Source organism: Pygoscelis adeliae, unplaced genomic scaffold (assembly GCF_000699105.1).
Source record: "Pygoscelis adeliae isolate BGI_AS28 unplaced genomic scaffold, ASM69910v1 Scaffold289, whole genome shotgun sequence".
NCBI lineage: Eukaryota > Metazoa > Chordata > Aves > Sphenisciformes > Spheniscidae > Pygoscelis > Pygoscelis adeliae.
In genome coordinates this window covers 1,039,534-1,060,356 of record NW_008825499.1, presented here as the reverse complement: position 1 = coordinate 1,060,356, position 20,823 = coordinate 1,039,534, and the positions used below count along the sequence as shown (strand labels likewise).

The window sequence follows — 20,823 nt, the reverse complement described above, 5'->3', positions numbered from 1 at the left end:
AAGAAAGGAAACATTACAAAAGAAGAAAAGGAAAGGAGGCATATGCTGCTCCTGTATTTATGCAGTAGTTTCCTAACCTGTCATTATTAGCTTTGCTTTTACCTCACTATTGCCTTGCAGTACTTGCAATCCAGTAGTTGCCCTAATGCACCTCCAATTTAGTCACAGTAGCACATCCTCCCATCTTCCCTCTTCTTCTGAAGGCACTGATGCTGCAAGTGCATGTGTATCTCACATCAGGGCACGCACTGACTCCCCTGAGCTTCATGGGAACAACTGTGTGTGAAAAACTGAACATGTCAGTGTGCAGGCAGGGTGGGAGCTTGAGATCATTCCAATGAATGATCCAAATAATTCCTTAGCATTTCAACTAAACACTGTAAACAGAAGCTCCAAAACCCCATTCACAAACAGCTGGTATCAACTACATTAATAGAAAGTAAATGATACACTAAAATACAAAATCAAAGGTGATCAATATAAGGATTTGTTGTACTGGTGAATCTTGGACCGTGTGTAGGTCTGTCAGTGGGCATGCAAACCTCCATGTGCATTTGTCTCCCTTTCTCTCCAAACTACTCACGCTTAGGTTGGAAGGAGGAGCAGAGAGAGAGCACAAAACTACTCTAGAAAAGAGGAAAAGGAGTCTGGTCTAGCAAGTCTGACAATGGCTGAATGCTTGGGACAGAAGAACAGCTGCTGCACCCACTTGCAGCCAGCCTGAGCAATGTATTACTCAAAGCAGTGGTACAGCTGAGACCCAGCGATGCGATAGGAGAAGCATAGGAGAACCCTGATATACTCAGTACCTTGGGGAGCAGGAGGAAGTATTCTTCAGAGGAAAAAAAAAGAATGGAGAGGCTTCATTTCAAGAACTGCTGGCCTTTCTCCATCATCCTGACCTGCCTGGTTATTTACAGTACCACAAAAATAAAATGCTTTCAACCTGAGTATGGCAGAGATACAAACAGAGGCACAAAGTACAAAAGAGAGCAGACTCAGGTCTGTGTGTTATCTGAGAGGAGGGAAACATTAAGGTACACATTCAGCCACAGGCCTAAGTACAGCTAGTGAGGGAGAAGTTGGCTTTCTTTGCAGGCTGCTGTAGTTCTTGTAGGTGAGTAAGCTCTTCTGGGTGAAAACTAGGGGGTATGTGTGAACCTTTGCCCCACAACACACTCCATTTTTTGTATTAACTCCATCATCCATTAGGTTGTCATCCCCCTTTCCATATCTTCAGTAATACCATGGGGCTTACATGCTTTTTAAGACTGGAAGAATACAGAGACTGGAAATACTGCATAAATAATTGTCCAAATGCAAGGAACACATATGCCGGATATGACAGTTTCGACATATGCAGCAGCATCTGTACCATCTACCACTGGACCCAGCCTTCCATGATAAAGAGGACTACCATATGCTCACAATCCCTCAAGCTCAAATGCAAAATGGTCTAGACAAGGCTTCCACTTGCATTATGCCTAATTTTCCACAAACCTAACCATGTGGAAGAAGCTATTTTGTCACTAAAAGCACAAGCAACCTTGAGTAAATGTTTCAGCAAGAATCATGGTGAGAGAGGAGGTCAGATCCTGCCCTCAGCATGTATCTAGCCCCTGCAGAAGTTTGGTGTACCGGATTAATCAGTCTAAGTTAAAGACCAGTTTGCATGACAAACCCTCCTCCCTCCCCAGCAGTTAGCTACCTTTCTTCAAGGCGAACCCACAGGTCGTTAAACTGTCGCAGTCTTTGCTTCTTCTGCTGCTTCTTCTTCTTCTTCTTGTACTTCCTGTCTACCTTCTCCAGCATGTCGATGCCATCAGGGAGCAGCAGGTGAGGCAGGAGCTCTTCCTCCTCCTCCTCCTCCTCCTTCCAGGGGTGCAATGGCAGTGGGAGCTCCTGGGACACAACATAGGGGCTGTGTGCCGGTGACGATGACGAAAAGGCTAACAAGGTTTTGGGGTGTTTTCTGCTGGAAGAAGGAGGGAACAAAGATAATATTTGAAAGGGCTTTGAGGCAGAATCCTCGTACAGACACCATCAAGGCACATATAAAACAGGTGTTTCTCCCTGACATACTGGCTGGGTGCTTATTTCTCTGCCTTGTATTCCTGCCCCCTCTTCCTTAAGTCAATATTCTGATCAAAATAGTTCTCTTTAATAAAAAAAAGCTTTGGAAAAGGGGTAATCTGAAACTGAGGAAAGAATGGAGTCTGGCTCAGGGTGGAATAACTTGGGAATAACTTTGTGTATCTGGAAAGAGGAAAAAAAGGAATCACCCTCAAAGTTAGAGGAGGTCAAACCACACTCCTCTAGCCTGACGTACTGCAGAACACAGACTAGATTATTCCTTTAGGGCAATTCCTGCCCAGAGCCAACTAACTTGGGGTGCATTGGAAAAGGCAGGGACAGGATGACTAAGGCACACTAGCTGAAGGAGCCAGTCCTAGATCAACAACTCTCTCTGGTGGAGAAGGTAAGTAATGAGCTAGTCACTCAGTAGTGAGTGTGGTGATGGCTGCAGAAACGCATCTTGCAAATCATCATCTTTGAAGGGAACAGCTCAATATACCATTAAGCAATCCTTTGGGCCATCTAGTCTGCAGCAACTGGAAGCACCTTCCCAAAACTATAGTGTGTTTCCTTTCTGCCTTGCGATGGTGTCGAAAGGAGGTCCAGAAGGAGACGTTTCAGTATGGCTGCAGTTTTCAAGCTAGCCCATCACTGTGGACACATCTCTTTGATGGAGAATAAAGAGGGTCCATCCTGGAGAAGGAAAAATGAAGTTGTGGACTGGCACATGAGGGAGAGAGTAGATAGAAAATGAAGAGAATTTGATCTTTCTTGCTGCAAGGAAAATCACAGACTGATCATGTGGTGAACTTTATGTGAAAGAGACTGGCGCAGAATGGGTCTTGGGCTATCGATCTCTTTCAAAATCCTTGTGATTGTCACACTCTCACTTTATCAACTCTGAAGTGACACGACCCTTTGGCTCTCCTCCACAACATCTTCACATCACCTACTCTTTAAGTCTGCCTTACAGAGTGACCCCCCAGTTGTCTCCAATGCTACAGGCACAGCCAGGATGACCTCTACCCAGCACAGCCAGCCATTTGTTCTGAAACTTGCTGCCTCAGAACACTATTAACAGATGTCATATACATAATCTCCTTTGCAACACTTCCTGCAGGTAATTCTTCCAGGGACCGACTGAGCAACCACAGGAAAAGGCACACAGATGCAAAAGCACAACCCTCTTCCCCAAGGCCAGTTCCCTCTCCCAGCACAGCCACTAAGGGAGGAGTCAGGAAACACCTTAATTACAGCTGTGATTATGTGATGAATATTTTACTATATATATATATGCATTCTAAAATCAGGAACAACAGTTAAAGCCCAAAATAAGACAGTAGGACCTTGGTTGAACTTGTGGCACTATTTATAAACTGTCCTTTGTGCTGCTGCATGGTTGGAGCACCTCCTTTGCCTTCCTTGCTTTGGCGACACCACGAAGAAGGAGCCCTCTGTGATGGATGCACTCCTCCTGTTTGAACTAACTGAACTTTAGTCCAGGCAGATGCTCAGCAAGTAGGACTAACTGAAGTTAATTCTATTGTGTGAGGCTATCCGTGAGAACTCAACACCAAACCAAAAAAAACTGGTTTGGCTGGAGACTGGGCTAATAAGCAGCCAAAACTGCATTAACACAGCAGATAATCTGACTACAAATCAACCATTTTATGCTATAGATATCTGCAGCCATCAGGGCCCATTGAACTCTCCCTCCATAGCAGCTGGCTGTGTGGCGGTGATCTCCTCTTGAGTAGGGACACCTGTCAAGGTTATTCCTCAAGGCTGAGAGATCCCTTACCTGACACCAGATATCGATGGGTTGGTCACTGACATATTTGCATGCATGTAACATTTAAGATACATATAGTAAGCTTAAGCGATAATCTTGGTATCCCATACTAACTTTAAGTGTAGTAAATAGAGTATTGACTGCCAATCTATCTGTACTTATTAAATATTTCACATGCCTAAATTTACTGATTAGAATGCAATAAACTAACTACTAGATCAGGTCTGTTTGAGTGATCTCTGACTCTTCTCCTGTGACACCCTCCTGCCTCCACACTCCACTACAGGCATTCATCCCCTTCCCCCTGCACATGGGCAGGACACTTCAGGCAGCCCTGTCTTCAGCTGAAGTTGTGTGACTGGACCCAGCAGTTTGCCTGTTACAGGAAAACTTGCATAATGATCCCCCATCTTCCTCTGTTCCTACACACAGATACCTAAAAGATACCTCAGAAAGGACTTTCTGTTTAGCCAGAGCACAGGAAGCAGCAGACTGTGCTGCCACTGCACAATGTCATGTTGCAGGGAAGGGACAATTGCAGACTTCCTCATCCTCTTGTTTTAGGACTGCTCAGCTAATATCCCCTACTGTATCCAACAGTTGAACAGCCATTTGAATGCTTTGTCTCAGTTCAACCACTTGCCAGTATTTTCCTCTCTCAATTTTGTCCATGGGTACTGACTGGACTGTGTGCAGCACTGCTATCTAGGACAGTAGCTGGATATTGTTCCACATTTACCTGGGCTGGACTGGGTTTATTGACACAGACTGCCCTGGTATTTGCTCCTAGAACAAGCCCATGCTAGCAATCAAGTGAAACCCTCCATCATCTTTTCCCCAGGACTCTGACATACTCTTGCCACAGGTCTTTCCCTCACCGCAAATGCTATTCTCCTTCAGAACTCACATTTTTCTTGAAATTCATTTCATATTCTTAAATCTGTTTCCAAGTCATCCAGAAATGTGAACACCTTTTCTCGAAGAAAACACTAAAGTGCCACCTTCTTTAGCTTCTTCACTCAGCTTTAAAATCAAGACTCCAGGAAAGATGTTCTGTCCAGTAGTCCTAATGAAAGGTTTGAGATGCAACCAATGCCAAACTGAGGGCTTTCAAAGGCACTGGCTGGACAATGAACTCCCATGATGTGGTCAGAGAACTGGGTGCCCAGCTACCCTGAGTATCATTGATACCTACCTTCCTGATGGGTGAAGATCTAGCCCTCCTTTCCACAGTTGTCTGCCCTTGATTTCCTTATAGAGCAGTATCAGATTTTGTTTGTTCTCAAGTACATATTAAGATCTCTTTCTTGAAGCTTTAAGAAGCTGCTAAGGCTATTTTTAGGAATACCTAAGCTAAGAATGTTCTGGGGGGAGAAAAAAAACCAACACCACAAAAGTATCAGTGCCAGCAGGTTTTTGATTATCACCGTAAACACTGATACACTGGCTTGCCTAGCATGACTTAAGTGTTACAGTCTTGTGCTTAAGCACAGGGGGCTTCTCCATGTCAGACTACCTACCCACTGGTGGCAACAGGGTTAGTGGTTGCATTCGTGTACTCATGGGGATGAGTCTTGGCTCAGTTTGTTTCAGTGCAAGTAGAGTTAATGATGTATGTCCATGTCAAGAATCATAGCAAAACTATGACCTGCCAGAGTTTGAATCTCATGGTCTGAAAAAGTGGTGCAAAGAGAAAGGTGAAGCAATCAGAGTATGAGAAAAACATGTTATTGTTTCGCACCACATCTTTGGAGCCCCTGGCACAGACCAAGACTCTGCACTGTGCCCCTGCACAAAAGGTGATTGTCCTGCCTGAGAGCCCCATTATCAGAAATGTGGGGGAGGAGCAACAGAGATGTAAGCAGTGAGGGACAGCATGCCTGGCACGGAGGATAAAAGGGAAACGGTACCATAATTGGGATCAAACCTTTTTTCCACTGTGGTCTTTTAGCAGTGACTACAAGAGTGGGGATATCTGAGAGACACAAGAGCACATGTTTGACATGAGTCTGGAGAAGGGGGAGACAAGGATTGCAGAGCCTAAGCTGGTGGAAAGAAGTCCAGGAAGAGGTGAGTCAAGAGCACATGCAATTCTCGGCAGAGTGTGGAGGAGGAGATTATTTGGCATTCTGTAGTTACTGAAACCATGGAGATGGATAAAGGCACCCAGTGAGAGATAAGAAGAGGCAGTAAGGGTATATCCTGAAGGACAGCTGCAAGATGAACCAGAACAGCGAGTACCTTGGCTTAAAAATGCAGAAGAGAGCAGGGGACATGAAAGCAATCAGTCATGGGGACAGCTTACAAAGAGGCTGGGTGGACTGTGGGCAGTCAGATTCCAGGCTGAGAGAGAGTAATCAGAAAGAATCAAAAATAGCTGTGTAAGAGAAGGAGAGTATTAAAAGGCAGGGCAGTCAAACACTTAAGAGGGAGGAAGGAGGAGCTTGGAAGCCTATGTGGTATGAGACAGCATCCAGATCCAATGAACCAAGCATGTGTACTCTACAGCTGTTAGTTTAAGAGTTAAAAACTTACAGGGCGGAAAATATTTTTATTTTATTTAAAAAACCCAAACCAAAACAAAAAAACAAACAACAAAAAAATCCCCCAAACAAAACACCAAAAAAGCCAAACCCAAACCAAATAATATCTTGTTTCCAGACTGGCTCACGGAAGAGAAAAGCAAACTGCTGGGGAGGAGAGAGGGAGCCCAGCTCACTGTTAGGTATAGTTCCATCTGCCACTACTTCTTCATGATTGTTTACAAACCCACCCTCCCAATGGCTGCTCAGCTAGATAAAAGCATGCATTACTTGTTGATGGTTTGTCCAGCTGGAGTGTGTTCTACCTCGTACCCTTCTCTCCTCAAAACATCAATCACTGTGTTGTTGCCCATGAAATGACCTGCAGTTAAGAGAAAAATGACATCAGAACTCAAGGAGCACAGGGAAGGAGAGAGAAGAACAACAAAGTCCTTCCTCATCACAGGAGGCGCGCCACACTCAGGGCAGGCAGTGCTTTATCACTCCGCACCAGCATGCACCAGAAACACAGGATCTCTAACAAATGATTGCTGAACTTTCCCAAGGTCACTTCAATTACCACATTCTGCCTTTCTAAAATGCAGATGTGATTGAAATGACTGGTCCCACATGTTTTTGCATTATCAGGCCACTGTGGATTTCTTGGGACAATAAGAGATGAAGTTGGGAGACATCTGTTCAGGAGCAGCACTGAGTCTACAACTGGTGGTGGTGCAAACCAGATCAGAATCTGGCTGCAGTGTGTGCATCATTTTAACATCCTCTGGCATCATAAAGGCACTATCTGAGATGTCGGTCAACATCATTACCAATTTTTAAATGATTAAGAATCATTCATTCAACTGCAGAGAAGAGAAAATAGCTCTGAAAGCCAATGACTTAAATCAACCCCTTTCATTCGTTCAGTGTAAGCCACCAGGGACAGAAACTCCACTTCAGTCATGTTGACAAAAGTTTCGGAAGGACTTAGCTAGCTCTGCCCTAATTCTGTGATTTATGTCTCCACTCCATTTTCAGACAGATGTGATGGTTGGTCAGCCCATAATTTGGCATCATAGTGAATAACTACTCAAAGGGTGCAGGAGTTATTCCTGAAGGACTGTGCTCTGCACGCTGACTGACTTCCACCATCACTCTAACACCTCATCAGACAAGGCTGTTGAGAACCAGGTGGGCAACAGAGGCCTTGCACAGTCCCTCGTAGATCTAACTTTTGTGAAAATATTTGTTCATTTAACAGCCTACATTAATTAAAATTAGGCTTGAGCAAATGACTTTATTAGAGTGCTCCCTTGCCTCTGTAGATGTAAGCAGTGCTAAAACTGATAAATAACTTCAGAAAAACTGTTTTCTGCTAATATTCTTCATAAATACATGGGAATAAACCCACCAGAATAATTCTAGTAGTCAGGAAAAGCAAGGATATAGAAAGGGAAGTCCAACAGTGACGAGATTAACAGGGGACTGTTAATCCCATTTTTTACAGGATTTATAACTTTTTACTCCAAAATGGATTCAATGAATTGGAGCACAAAATTCCAGTTTCTTATGCCACAACAGCAAAGGGCTCATGAACAACCAGCTTAAGGCATAACAGTTGGATGGTATCATTTGAGCATAGACATTTATCAAGATGAAGCTTCCCTGAGAACCTAAGAACACAAACAGATCTAGCTCAAATGAAACTTTTTAACCAAACACTGCAACGCACACCGTTGGGTACCGTATTTTCTCACCTAGTAGCTGGATTTTTCCCCCAGCTCCTCGGCCTAACTTTTGCCTTCAGAAAGAGTAAATCTTGACCATTATGTGGACCTAACCTAATACTGTTGGTATCTGTTGCTTGCCAATGGTTCAGCCCCAGGTGCAGTTAACTGAGAATTTCCTCACGTCAGCGAAAAGACCAGATACAGCAGGGAACAGGAATGACTGTAATTAAACATTGTAATTGAGTAAAATTAGCCACTGGAAGGCCAACATTAGGTATATAAGGTGACAGACGTAGTTGCTATCTCTCATCTTTAAGAGAGAGGAGAGAAGTAGCGGGAGAGGGGATTCACTTCTCCCCTGCCTCCAGAGAGCAGAGAAAGGGGCGCTTCCAAAGGGTGATCCACCCCTTCTAAGTTAGAGTGAGGTAGGAAAACTCAGACTTTTAGAGAAGTGCCTCTCTATTGATGAGGATAGGGGCAGTGTGTATAGCAAGTTCAGACTAGGTATTCATCTCCTGCGGGCAATGTTGGATGGGCCAAGTCCCATCCTCAGCAGTGAAAAGCAGTGCCAAGGCTCTGAACTCGTATTTTCCTAATCCAAGTCCTTCAGGAGGAAAGTGACAAGACATAAAGACAAGCAACCTATAGGGCAATCTATAGTGTTAAAGTAATTTTCCTTGTGCCAGTTTAAGAGCTTACAGTCTCATGCGTTTCAAGAGTGAGCTACTGAATAGCGGCTCACATCACACACATCAAACGCACTACCCCCTGTCGATCTTCAGTTACCCTTGCTCAGAGCAGTGATTTAGACTGGTATGTAGGAAATTACTGTAGCACATGGATGAATCCCATTTCAATCAGTCAACCTGCTCGAGTGATTTCCTGAAGCTGGGCCTTAATCTTCTTTTTAATTTGATGGAGTGATAAGAATATCTTTTATATCAGTCACATGTACAGGCCTTCACAGGGAGCCTTTGCTCATTGTTGCTGATGCAATGAGTTATGTCTGCATGTGAAAGAAAAATGGTGTGCTAACATTGTGCCAAAGAGAACAGACCAAATGAATAGATATGTGTAAAACAGGTCTATACAAATACAAACAGGCATGTGGTATTAGATTGTTCACAAGATGTGATCAATCAGGAGCCACTCAGGCTAGGTACATAAAAGGATTAGGAGATTTGCTATCCAAAAGGTGGGCCACGCGTGCTCCATGAGACAGAGCAGGTCTGGGGCCCAGGGGACCTACAGGCTCAACCTGAGCTAGATGCAAAATGAAAAAAAAGACAGAAGGGTGAGGGTTTGAGGTACAGGACCCCACCAGGAGCCGCTCTAGAGTCAGCACTTTTGCCTCTTTTCTGGGAACCATCACAGAAAGAGCTTGGTGGTGTGTGAGAGACCTGATCACCAAAAGCAAATGTAAGAAACATGAGAAAGATTCACTCCCCAAGGTTTAAGATCAAGCAGCTATGCTGCAAGGGAGACTTAGCCCAAAGTCACGTGACAGGGAGTAGGCCTCTTTCACCTGTTTTCTATTATAGCCTAACACACTTGAATGCCCCCCAAAAGAAAAGCCCCAGGCCCTGTCCCATCAGAAAGCCTGCTCTTTTCTTTCTGTACACAGCCCTGCATTATCCTCACACCACTAGGTGAAGAGATGCCTCTGAGAGGTCAATTTACTCTGGCAGGGGGTGGGGAGCCATGAATCTCTGTTCTTCTGTATTCAAGCTCAAAGAGAAACTAAGGAGCTGTTGTGTGCACCAGCTCAGCCATGCACTCTACTGGAGAGTAAATAAGACCCCAGCCTTTAATCTGTACTGAAAGGAGATGGCATGCAGGGACCGCAACAGGCAATACGCTCAAACAACAATGCTGTTTGACTAACGTGCACTTGCAGACTAGTCCACGCACTCGGACATGCATTGAGCACTCCTGACCTTCCTCAGTAGCGATACCCAATCCTGCAGAACACAGGCTACTACTATTGCCATGAAATCCATGTCTCCTGCATGCAGCTTTTACTGCCAGTGCACGCAGAGGTGTTTTCATACAGGTAACTGTGCTAGGACTGTGGGTTTCAGCAGAGGCTCCTGAACCCAAATTTGAGCCATCACAAGGCTGAAAATTTTCTGCATCTAGCAAAAAGAACAATGAAATACTGTACAACAGGAGTTCTGCTTCTGTTCCTGAATTTTTATTTTTCATATAAAGCAAGATTGTAAGACTGAAGAAAATGATGTTCCTCTCTGAATTTCAACAAAATTCATGATTCCAAGCTGATATACAAATTTCCTTGACCTTCTCTTAGAGTCGTGTAAAAGGAAACCTCCAAGCCCACATAATTCTTTATGTCTGCTGTGTTTTCCTTAGTAGAAAGACTGCACTTCCCATCTGCCCCAGAAACATGCCAGGACCTCACCATCTACAAATATCCCAAGACAATGAATCACTGGACATACATGTAAAGAAAGAAAAATGTTTGTTAGGAAACCTGATCTGGACTGCTGACCTCCAAGAAGTGGTGGGAACAGCTACAGCACATGATCATAACAGTACAACCACAAAATGGCACAAACGATTCTAGCCATCGGGGACATCATAAAGCAGGATGTTTATCTCAGAGTGGGCTGGGAGTGCTCAGATGGGGTTTTGATGCCAGAGACTCTATGGTCACTGAAACAAATATTTTCAAGAGTGTTTTAGAGGTACAGATCTTGCAATTATTTTAGAAACTTCCTGGAAATGCCCATGGCAATGATCATGTGCTTTCATTCTTCTTAGACTGCTTCCAAGAATTATATACATAAATTCATATAACATGCCCCAGAAGGGTGAACAGGACATCTGTAGGTGACTGGATTAGTTACTGGCCTGTAAAAAAGGCATGACATGAGGCTGCTGACTATGCTACCCATGAACAAAAAAAGAGAAACTTCAGCAAAAATTATCACTTAACTGTGAGGCACAAAGGCTCATCCCTCTCCATATGCCTTCCATGGCAGGGTTCTTCTCCTACCCTTTCCGTAATCAAAGTATCCTCCAACAGCAGTCTGTGAGCCAACAAACCCATGGAGAAGGGTTCAAAAATCCCAGTGCTCCCTCAAAGGATGCAAACACAAGCAAAGGAGAATTTCTGGTGGCCTGCAGAGCAGGGACATGCATGGCCCAAGTCAGTCCCACAGGTATCTGCAGTGAAGAGCTGAAAGTTCAGCATGTGGCAGAGCCAGCCAATGACCTAGAGAATGCAGAGTACTGTCTTAAATCATTTCATTGGATGGAAGCCAAACTGCAAAACAGACATCCTACTCCTCCGACAGGTCCAGATCACTTAGCGTTCATCAGCCCATGAGGTGGACAAAGCAATCCTCATTGACATCACATACCTGATGAAGCTAAAATGAGTTCCTGGAAGACACAGCTTTTAGGACCCAATGACTGAGAATGGAGAACAGAAAATACTCGTGTGATTCCCCTACCCACAGTGTCCCCACAGGCAAGAACCCTTACAGAGGAATTTTCTTCATCCCACTCCATGCTGTGTTATTCCCTGAAAGGAGCTGAAATGAGTAAAACAGAAGCAAACCTGTGGAAAGAAAAGGATGCTCCTCCCTATCCCCAAATCTCTACTTAGTTTAACCTTTTGGCATAAGGACAAGGGACAGCTCATGCTCTGTGAGTGACAGGCAAAGTCCATTTTTCACATATATCACAAAATGACCTTGTCTGCTCCCATAAGTGAGTGGAGAAAGATAACCCTAACCATGTCTTACTGGCAGAGCTTGGCAAGCTCTATTGGAGGCAGTCACACCATAGCAGCAAGCACAGAGAAAGCCCTCGGCTTTGTGTAACCAAGTTACTACCAAACTTTGTTTGCAAAAGATCCTGTGCAAAACTGCAGGGGACTTCCTATATGGGCTGACAACAACAGCAGTGGCAAACAGTCCCAGCTGAGCACCCTTGAAGAAACCTGTACTTGGCGCTCAGAAATCCAGGGGCAAATTTCATGACTTTGCCTCATGCATACACACGGTTATACTTTTTAAGTATATGTGGGGATGCAGACCATGGAGTCATTTTAACCCAGTTAGTAAAATTATGGAGGAAAAAAAGCTAGACAAAATATTTAATACGATCCAAAGCAAAAGAAGGAAAGTGGGTGATGTGATCACCTAAGTTACAGGTTAGTTTCCTTTAGATGCATGCTTTCTGTACACACTGTTCAAGAGGAAGACACTGCTTTCAAGCATGAGCACCGTGAGGTGAGCTCACACTTCTCCCAGAATCAGAGGGAGGAAGTCCTGTGCAGTTACACTAGATAATCCAAAAATCCAAACAACATATGGAAAATAGGGGTCATTGATAAAGTAGCTGGGATTCCTGATTTGCTACCTAAGTTAAAACAGTTTCTCAAACAGAAGACATGTAACACTAAATCTAGTAAAATCTTCTTGCTTCTAACAATATTTCCAAGTCAGGAAAAGCACAGGTACCAAAACACAAACCAAACGACCAAGAGCGTGGTACTCTCACAAATTTAATGCTGCTGGGAGAAGGAAATGACAAAAATTGAAGAGGATGGGGGTGGCTCTAGGAGTATTGTAAGTCAACTTAAAGATTCCCTGAATTCACGTTAAGTGCAGGAGTATAAGGATGTTGCATTACAATACTTCTGCATACATGTAGGTCAGGTTCCCTTCAAGAAGCTCTCCCATGCCCTCCAATCTTTTTGAGACTGCAGACTTCCAAACGTACTCTTTCCTGTGATTACCTGTAAGATGAAATATTACTCCATAAACACTGAACTTGAGGTTTTGTTCCACTGAGGCCAGGACAAGTGTTTATCTTCAAAAAACATGATTTCCTTCAAATCTCTTTTTTAGTATAAAATCTTAGTGGATCATACTTCACCACTCTCAAACCAAAGGGGAAAATCTGGTGGGCAGGACTGTGGAACAGTGGCATTCTCTATGCCCAAGAAAATATTTTCACTAGACATGGAGAGACTTAAAGGAAGTGCCTCAAACCTGCATTCACCCAGGAGGAAGCAAAAAATAACCTTCCATTTCTTTAAAAGTGATGTGCTCTGCTAATTAACTCACCTATATGGAATTACTAGGATTCCATTACATTTGTAATGGAATCATGTAAACATGAAATCCTTCTCAAAATAGTTGACACTACATGGGAAAAATTGCCTAATACCATGGAAAAGAACCATATGAAGTTACAATTTGCATGAGCCAAAATGAAGGCATATGTCTTCTGAAAGACAAGACGACACTCTTATCTATCAGGTTCTGTCAAAAACTAAGTCTCTTAAATGTATGACCTGAGTATTTTTGGTCCCGGGGATTCCCATTTTTACCTTTGGGCAAAGTCAAACCTCCTGACAACTACACAAATTGAGGCTAGAAAAAAGTTTTCCACTGATTATAAGGCCAAATTTATAGCAAAGTTAATAACATAAGGGAAAAGTTCACAACCCCCTATCACTTATTTTGTGATTTTTGTGATAAGTGAAAAACTGAGTTAAAAGAAACAGCTTCTGTTCAGGCAGCGTTAGTCACTGGGGCTCCATCTGCACTGGCATTTACTGAGAATTTTCCACCGTTGAAGCCCTAGGCCCATTAGGCAAGGAGACCCTCACGTAGGTGACAATGCCAGCAGCCAGTGTTATGCTACCAGTAAGGGAAGGAAATACCAGTGCTATGTCTGAGCTGCAGTACTCATGGCCACCTCTGCCACTGGACCTGCTCCCATTCCACACCACTGCTTCCTTTCCAGAAAAAAGGTATTAAGGTCTTGAAATCCCGTTAGCTTAAAACATACATTACAAGAGGGAAGTTTTCCTACTGTAGCTGCCCAATAAAGGTAGCAAGGGCTAAACTCCAGCACAGATAAGAAGCTGATGGTGAGCAGACTGTCAGTACCTGAGCAGAAACAGCACACAGCTGTTTGACCTGGCTGATTTTGACAGTTGCACTAATATGTTGGAACAGAGATTTCTGCCTCTAATGCAGAAATGCAAAGCTTTCCTCATTTCATGTGTCAGAGATGTCAGGCGGAGTGCCCTTCATGTGAACCCTGGGGCTTTGGATGTGGGTCCTGCCTCCACACAACATTATCTATCCCCTTCGGGGGTTGTTGTTCTAATAAACCCTGTCATTAGCATTCTGCAGACTCAAAGAGGCTACTAAGGAAAAGTCTCAAAGCTGCTGGGTTGTATCTGGCATTCTCAGATTACAGAGGTGCAGGCACACCTTCAGGAACTCAGCCTTTCCTCCCACCCAAAGAGGCTAAAATGATGCCGCATTCCAGAGACAGAAGAAGCAAGCAGGCAATCAGCAAGCCCTTTGTGCCTAGGGAGAAGTGAGGTGGCCCCACAAGACTCATTTAATCTGTTTTATCATTATATTATCTTCTCCCCCCCTCCTTTTGTCCTTTTCAGGATCTGCCAAGATTCAGCTTCTTGTGGATTTTTCATTAACTTCCTCATTACACATTTCAAATCATTTATATAAGGCATAGTAAAATTTACATTCCCTGTGCACACCCACCTCCCCAGTCCCAAATGTGCTGATGGCAGGTTCAAAGTTTCCATGCTGGGTTCTGAATTCCCACTGAATTTCAAGGGCAAATTGATAACCCATTCACCTGGTCAATTTTCATATTCCCATGGCAGGTTTTTGTTTGGTTTTGTTTTACACAAGATGGATAGAGACATCCTGGGCTTAGCACTGTTAATTATTTTTACAAACACTGGTGACAGGTCCTTTCTCCAATCTTTTGTTTTCCAGACACAAAAAATCTTGTTCCTCTTGCATAATTTCCCATCCAAAAATGCCAGATGGAACAGCGAATTTCAAGAAGTACCAGCAAGAAGCCCTATATGGAAACACCACCACCTAACACACCATTCAGGACAGAGACTCAGCGCAATTCCAGTTTCCCCTGGAAATCTGTTCTTTTTTTTTTTTTTGCTTTTTATGATGTAAAGGGCAAGAGAAAAGGCATCAGACATGCCTGTGGATCCAATGCACTTGGCACCTGAGGCTGACATCTAACTGACCAGTCCCCCACATCCCAAGAACTGCCTAGAGAAGTTGGAGGAAGCCATTTGGTGGACTATGGCAGACTCTGGGCTAACTGTAGGTGGTAGCATGTTCTCTCTTTTTCTTGTCCAGACGATAGATTACACACCCATCTTTAGCTCAGACAGGGTCAATTATGCTTCTACAATGATGTCCAAATCCTTCTTCTGCATGTTGTTGGATCACACATCAACCATCCGAGAGTTAATTTTAGTTTAGCTATTATCAGTTGACTCAGCTGCTGGGAGGAAGACAACTAAGGTCTGGAGCTCTTAGCTGAATTGCTAATTCGGATATTCGTTCATCAGTCTGCTCATAACAATTCTTCTTTCTGGGAGGTCTTGCAGTGGTCAGGGGGGTAAAGACTGGGAAAAAAACAGCCAGTCCCTGGACGTTTGAATCCATACAGTCTGAGTAATGTTAAATAACCGCATTCATTATTTCCGTTAGTAATTAGAAGAAATGGTAGCTGAAGTTTTCACCATCATCCTTCTTTTCTTAGTGTTAATGGTGGCTTGCCAACATTCACTATACTTTAAAGCCTCAGAATGATGCTTTTTTCAGGTGCAGCAAAGAAAAAAGAGCTCTGAGAGAAAAAGGAATTTGCCAGTGTTTACAAGATTAAGACAACCGACTTCTGAAGTTGTCACATCAGCCAGCGTCTCTCAGTGAAGTCAGTCATTTAATCCACAGGAATATAAGGCATCTTAGATCCCTCTATACTTCTTACTCATGAGCTGGCACTTCTGGAGTTTCTCAGCTGTTCAAAGAGGCAGGAGAGACTGAAGGGAATTTAAACTTGGCTCCTAGAAACTCTGGCTTCACCTGAGGCCTTGCCTGTCATAATAAAGTCAGGATCTCATGCCACTAAGTATACTTCCTCCTGCATAAAAAAACCCAAACCACTCTTTTTTTTTTCCTCTCTCTTATTCTTTTCTCCCTTCAACAGAAACCATATGTAAGCTAAAGCAAACAAGCCATGCTCATTCTGGAATAAAAGTGACCATGCAGAAGGAAAGGCCATCTAGAGTCGAATCTGATGAGAAACATCAAGAGAAACAAGGAATGCTTCTACTGATACCTCAGCAGTAAAATGTAGACTAGATAAATGTCAGCCTAGTGCTGAAGGGGGCAGGAGACCTGGTGACAAAGAATATGGAAAAGGCCAAGGTACTCAGTGCCATTGTCACCTTCTTTACTGGTAAAACCAACCTTCAGGAATCTCAGGTTCCTATGAATACAGGGAAAGTCCAGGGCAAAGAAGGTTCACCCTGGGTGGAGAAGGATCAGGTTAAGGAACATTCAAACAGACTGGACACGTACAAGTTCCGATCGGATACACCCACAGGAACTGTGGGAGCTTGCCAACATCACTGCGAGGCCACTCTCGATTATCTTTAAAAGGTGTGGCAATTGGGGAAGGTCCCTGAGGACTGGAATAAAGTAAGTATCACTCCTATCTTCAAGAAGGGCAAGAAGAAGGATCTGGGGAACTACAAACTGGTCAGCCACACCTCTATTCCTGGGGAAGGTGATGGAGCAAATTATCCCACAAACCATTTCCAAATGTTTTAGGGATAAGCAGATGATTGGGACTGGTCAGTATGGATTTATGATGAGGGAATCTTGGCTCATGAAGTTCAGCAAACCAAGTCCTGCACCTGGGCAGGAATAGCTCCAGGCACCAGGATAGGCTGGGCACCAACTGGCTGAAGAGCAGCTTGGCAGAAAAGGATGTAGCATCCTGGTGGACATCAAGTTGACCTTAGGCCAGCAACATGCCCTTGTGGCAAAGAAGACCAATGGCCTCCTGGGCTGGGTTAGGAGGAGTGTTGCCAGCAGACTGAGGGAGGTGATCCTTTCCTGCTCCTCAGTCCTGGTGACATACATCTGGGTCCAGTGTCTAGCTCTGTGCTCTTCAGTTCAAAAGAGATGTGGACATACTGGAGGGAGTCCAGCAAAGGGCCACAAAGATGATGAACAATTAGAGCATCTGTTATACGAGAAGAGGCTGAGAGAGCTGGGACTGTTCAGCCAGGAGAAGAGAAGGCTCAGGGAGGTATAATCAATGTATAAATACCTGATAGGAGGTTGCAAAATAGATGGAGCAGAACTTTTCTCAGTGGTGCCCCATGAAAGGGGCACATCTGCCTCACAAGAGGCAATGAACACAAATTGATATACAGGAAATCCTACTTAAACATAAGAAAAAGCTTCTTTACTGTGAGAGTGGTTAAAAACTCGAATAGGTTGCCCAGAGAGGTTCTGGAGTCTCCATCCTTGCAGGTACTCAGAACCTGACCATACTCAGTCCTAGGCAAACTGATCTGTATGATCCTGCTCTGAGCAGGGGGGTGGACCAGATGATCTCCAGAAATGCCCATCAGCCTCAACTATCCCATGATTCTGTGAAGGTTTAGCCAGTAGGCAGCACCCTTGGAAGACCTGTACAAGTGGTAAAACTTTCCACAGCACAGTAGGACAATGCAGCCCTCTCTACGTCAATGTGCACCTCTTAGACAAACCAGAAACCTATAGCGTTATCTAGCTGGCTGTTTATGGAATCCCATGGGCCATCACTTTGGCTTAGCATTCAGATCCTGAACGCTCCAATTACAGTTCAGAGAAATTAAAATGCATATAGAAGGAAGGCTGCTTGTGAAAGATTATAGCTGGCTTTGCTTCACAAGTTCTTCCACTGGCAACAGGAAGTAGGTCTGGCTTGTAACTTTAGTGTCGCCATACAAAAAGGCCTGTCCACAATTAAGATAAAATCCTTACTGAACCTAGTGGAATGCTGCTGGCATTACCATCTCTCTCTTCCCATACTTTCCTCTAATTCCCTCAAACAGACTTATTTTGGCTTGAAACTTTCCATGTTTGCACTGTGGCCAGAAGCAAAGCGTTTTGGATAGTTTCAGCAAAATCTGTTATTTTTTTCCTCTCCACTTTTTGCAAGCTGAAATTACTTCCAAACAAAAACAGTTCCAGAAATGAGCTCTGACTGTGAAACATTTTGAACAGTATATAGGGGGAGTTTGTCTGATCTCTTAAAATGTAGTAAAAGCAAAAAATATGCTGGGTCTAATGATCAAATTACAGTCCAAATTACCACATCATTCCATGTAGGAAATCAACATCTATAGACATACAGCTGTATTAAGACCTGGAAAGAGATATGAGCTTTTTTTGCACAATGTATTACACATCTCTAAACCACATCAATCCACTTGGAATATAAAATAAATCATCAATCTTTCCTGATTTTCCCCCATTTAAAATAAAAATACAAAGAGTAGTTTAAATAACAAGAAGGAGTATTTGTAATACCGCAGTCACCCACAGACCATGACCTTGTTTGGATATAATTGATAATAAAAGTGTTTTTTTAATGATGTTTGGTTAATGGAAAAAATTGAACTTTCCTTACAAGAAGCCTAGCCCTTTTAAAAATAAAAAGCACAGTGTGAAAAAATCTGGAAAGAAACAACTAAAAGTCTTCTCCCTCTTCTAACCTGGAAAGCCTTCCATATCCTACTACCATTCTAACACAGCCTCGTCCTGCAGTTTATCAGCCACTGGATCATACTTTTTTCACTGGTGGCCAGAAGAAGGAAAACCACAATGCAGTGATGATTTAGTCCCATTCCTATAGCCTTTCTTTCTCTCCTCTTCTTCTACCTTCTGCTGCAGCTCATTCTAACCTGCTTTGTGTGGGTACTTTCCTGGAACCCTTTTCTGGTAATTAACAACAGTACAATACTCAAGCAATGCTCAAAACTGAACACAAAACATTTGTTCACCTTCACTGCTTGCTGGCATAAAAATAAATCTTGCACATAATTATCTATCACATACAGCAATCTGGATAAGCAAAAGGCTAAATTAGCTTGCTGGAAAACAATAAAAGCCTGCACTCATATTTGTAATGTGCACTCAAAAAACCTCAGAAATGTGAAGAAATGGATCTGTTTTCTGCATTATATCCTGTGATATTACTTATCTCATTTAGACAATTAATATGAAACAAATAATAAAAAAAAAAGAAACCCCCATGCAGTCAAACAAGGGAATAATGAGGAACTGTGCTGCTAAAAGTGGGAGGCTAGCACTGTCCTTTGAGCAGAGCTATTTGGAAGAGCAGATGAGAACACAGACCGGACAGGTATCAAAGCCAGAGTGTAATTAGAGACAATTTCAAAGTTCATCTAGAGTCCCCAGAGAAGACAGGGAACCTGTCTGGATTCAAAAGTATGATGGAAAAGCATGAGAAGAGCATGCCTGGTGCCTGGAGATCAAGCCATGTGCACGTAAGCCACACATCAAGGATGTTCTACAGGCCCAAGGCCCCAGGCAGCGCTGCAGTATAGCAGTGTTGGTTGAATCTTTACTCTGCTCTACTGGAAGAGGCAATCAGGGGACAAAGAAGGAGGCAACTGGGAAAAGGAAAATAAGAGGAAGGAGGAAAGCAAGAATCCAGAAAGCCTGGGAAGGGTTTTATGACTGTCATGAAGGTTGAGGACAAGAGAGATTGGGAAGGACAGGGATCTGTACTGCTCCTGCAGTGCTTCTGGGCTCTGGGGCAGAGTTCTGCACAGTAATGACAATGAAGACAGTATGGGTCAGAAGAGTGGGAAGAGAAGGAAATTGATGGGAGGGGAGACAAATGTCACAAAAGCATCTTAAAGACATGTGATTTGTCCAATGCAGCTGCTGGAATGCAGCGTGTGTATGCAAGGAGGGTAAGAGGCTCTTGCTCTCTTCTCTCAAAGGATCCTGCTCCTGGGACAGGGCAGATTCAGAGTGACACTTGCATCCACATCTATCCATTTGCATGGGCTGCTCGTCGCTCAGCTGTGACCCAGTTACTGGAGCCCCAACACCTGTGATTAGCTCCTGACAGAAGACTAGCTACCTGCAACGGACGCAACTGGCACTCAGGGCTGACATATGCGCTGGTCAGGAACATCAGTCCAGCAGGGACAAGTGTGATCAGAACAACATCAGCAGTGGAGTATAGCAAAGCTCTGGTCTTAGCTTACAGACAGACATGACCAAAATCTACATAACCTGCGCCTGCTTCACTGCCCTTCGTGACAGGGACAGTGAAGTCAGTGAAGCATCAGTGCACAGAGCAATGATTCTGCAGGAAGGTAGCACGTTACAATCTTCACGCATGCCTGAACAGACATTATCAGCCACCTTTCATTACCTCCCTGCCCTCACACACAGGACCCTTGTTATGTTAAGTTTGAAACCACAACTCCCTGCTGCAAGTGAGGAGATTCTCACAGACTTTGAATACCAATGCTTTCAGAGTGTTTAAGTAAATACTTCCCTTGCCTTGTCTAGATCTTCCATCCTCACTGAAGCAATAGCCACTGAGACTGGAAAACATCACACAGATCCTGACACCAGTTTCAGTTCTCCCCCTTTCCCAAGGCCCATATGGTTCATGGTGGAGGGGATGCGATACTTCTCTGGGAATTAGCACTTGTCTTTTCAAACACCAGTCCTCACTTCTTCCCTTTCCTGGAGCTAGAACAAATTATGGGAGTCACGGCAAACCAATCCTGTTCACACCCTCCACCCAGCCCTAGTCTGAAGTGTGG

General features: G+C 43.7%; 1 protein-coding gene across 1 annotated transcript in view; it reads right to left on the bottom strand.

The window, feature by feature from the left end:
* The window catches only part of TRABD2A (TraB domain containing 2A), a 160,195-nt gene that overhangs the window by 2,476 nt on the left and 136,896 nt on the right, over positions 1 to 20,823 (bottom strand). Inside the window, exons 5-6 of the mRNA XM_009331530.1 lie at positions 6,682 to 6,772; positions 1,709 to 1,975 (exon numbers count right to left, since the gene is read on the bottom strand). Coding sequence (XP_009329805.1) covers positions 1,709 to 1,975; positions 6,682 to 6,772 — 358 coding nt within the window. The remainder of the gene's footprint in view (positions 1 to 1,708; positions 1,976 to 6,681; positions 6,773 to 20,823) is intronic.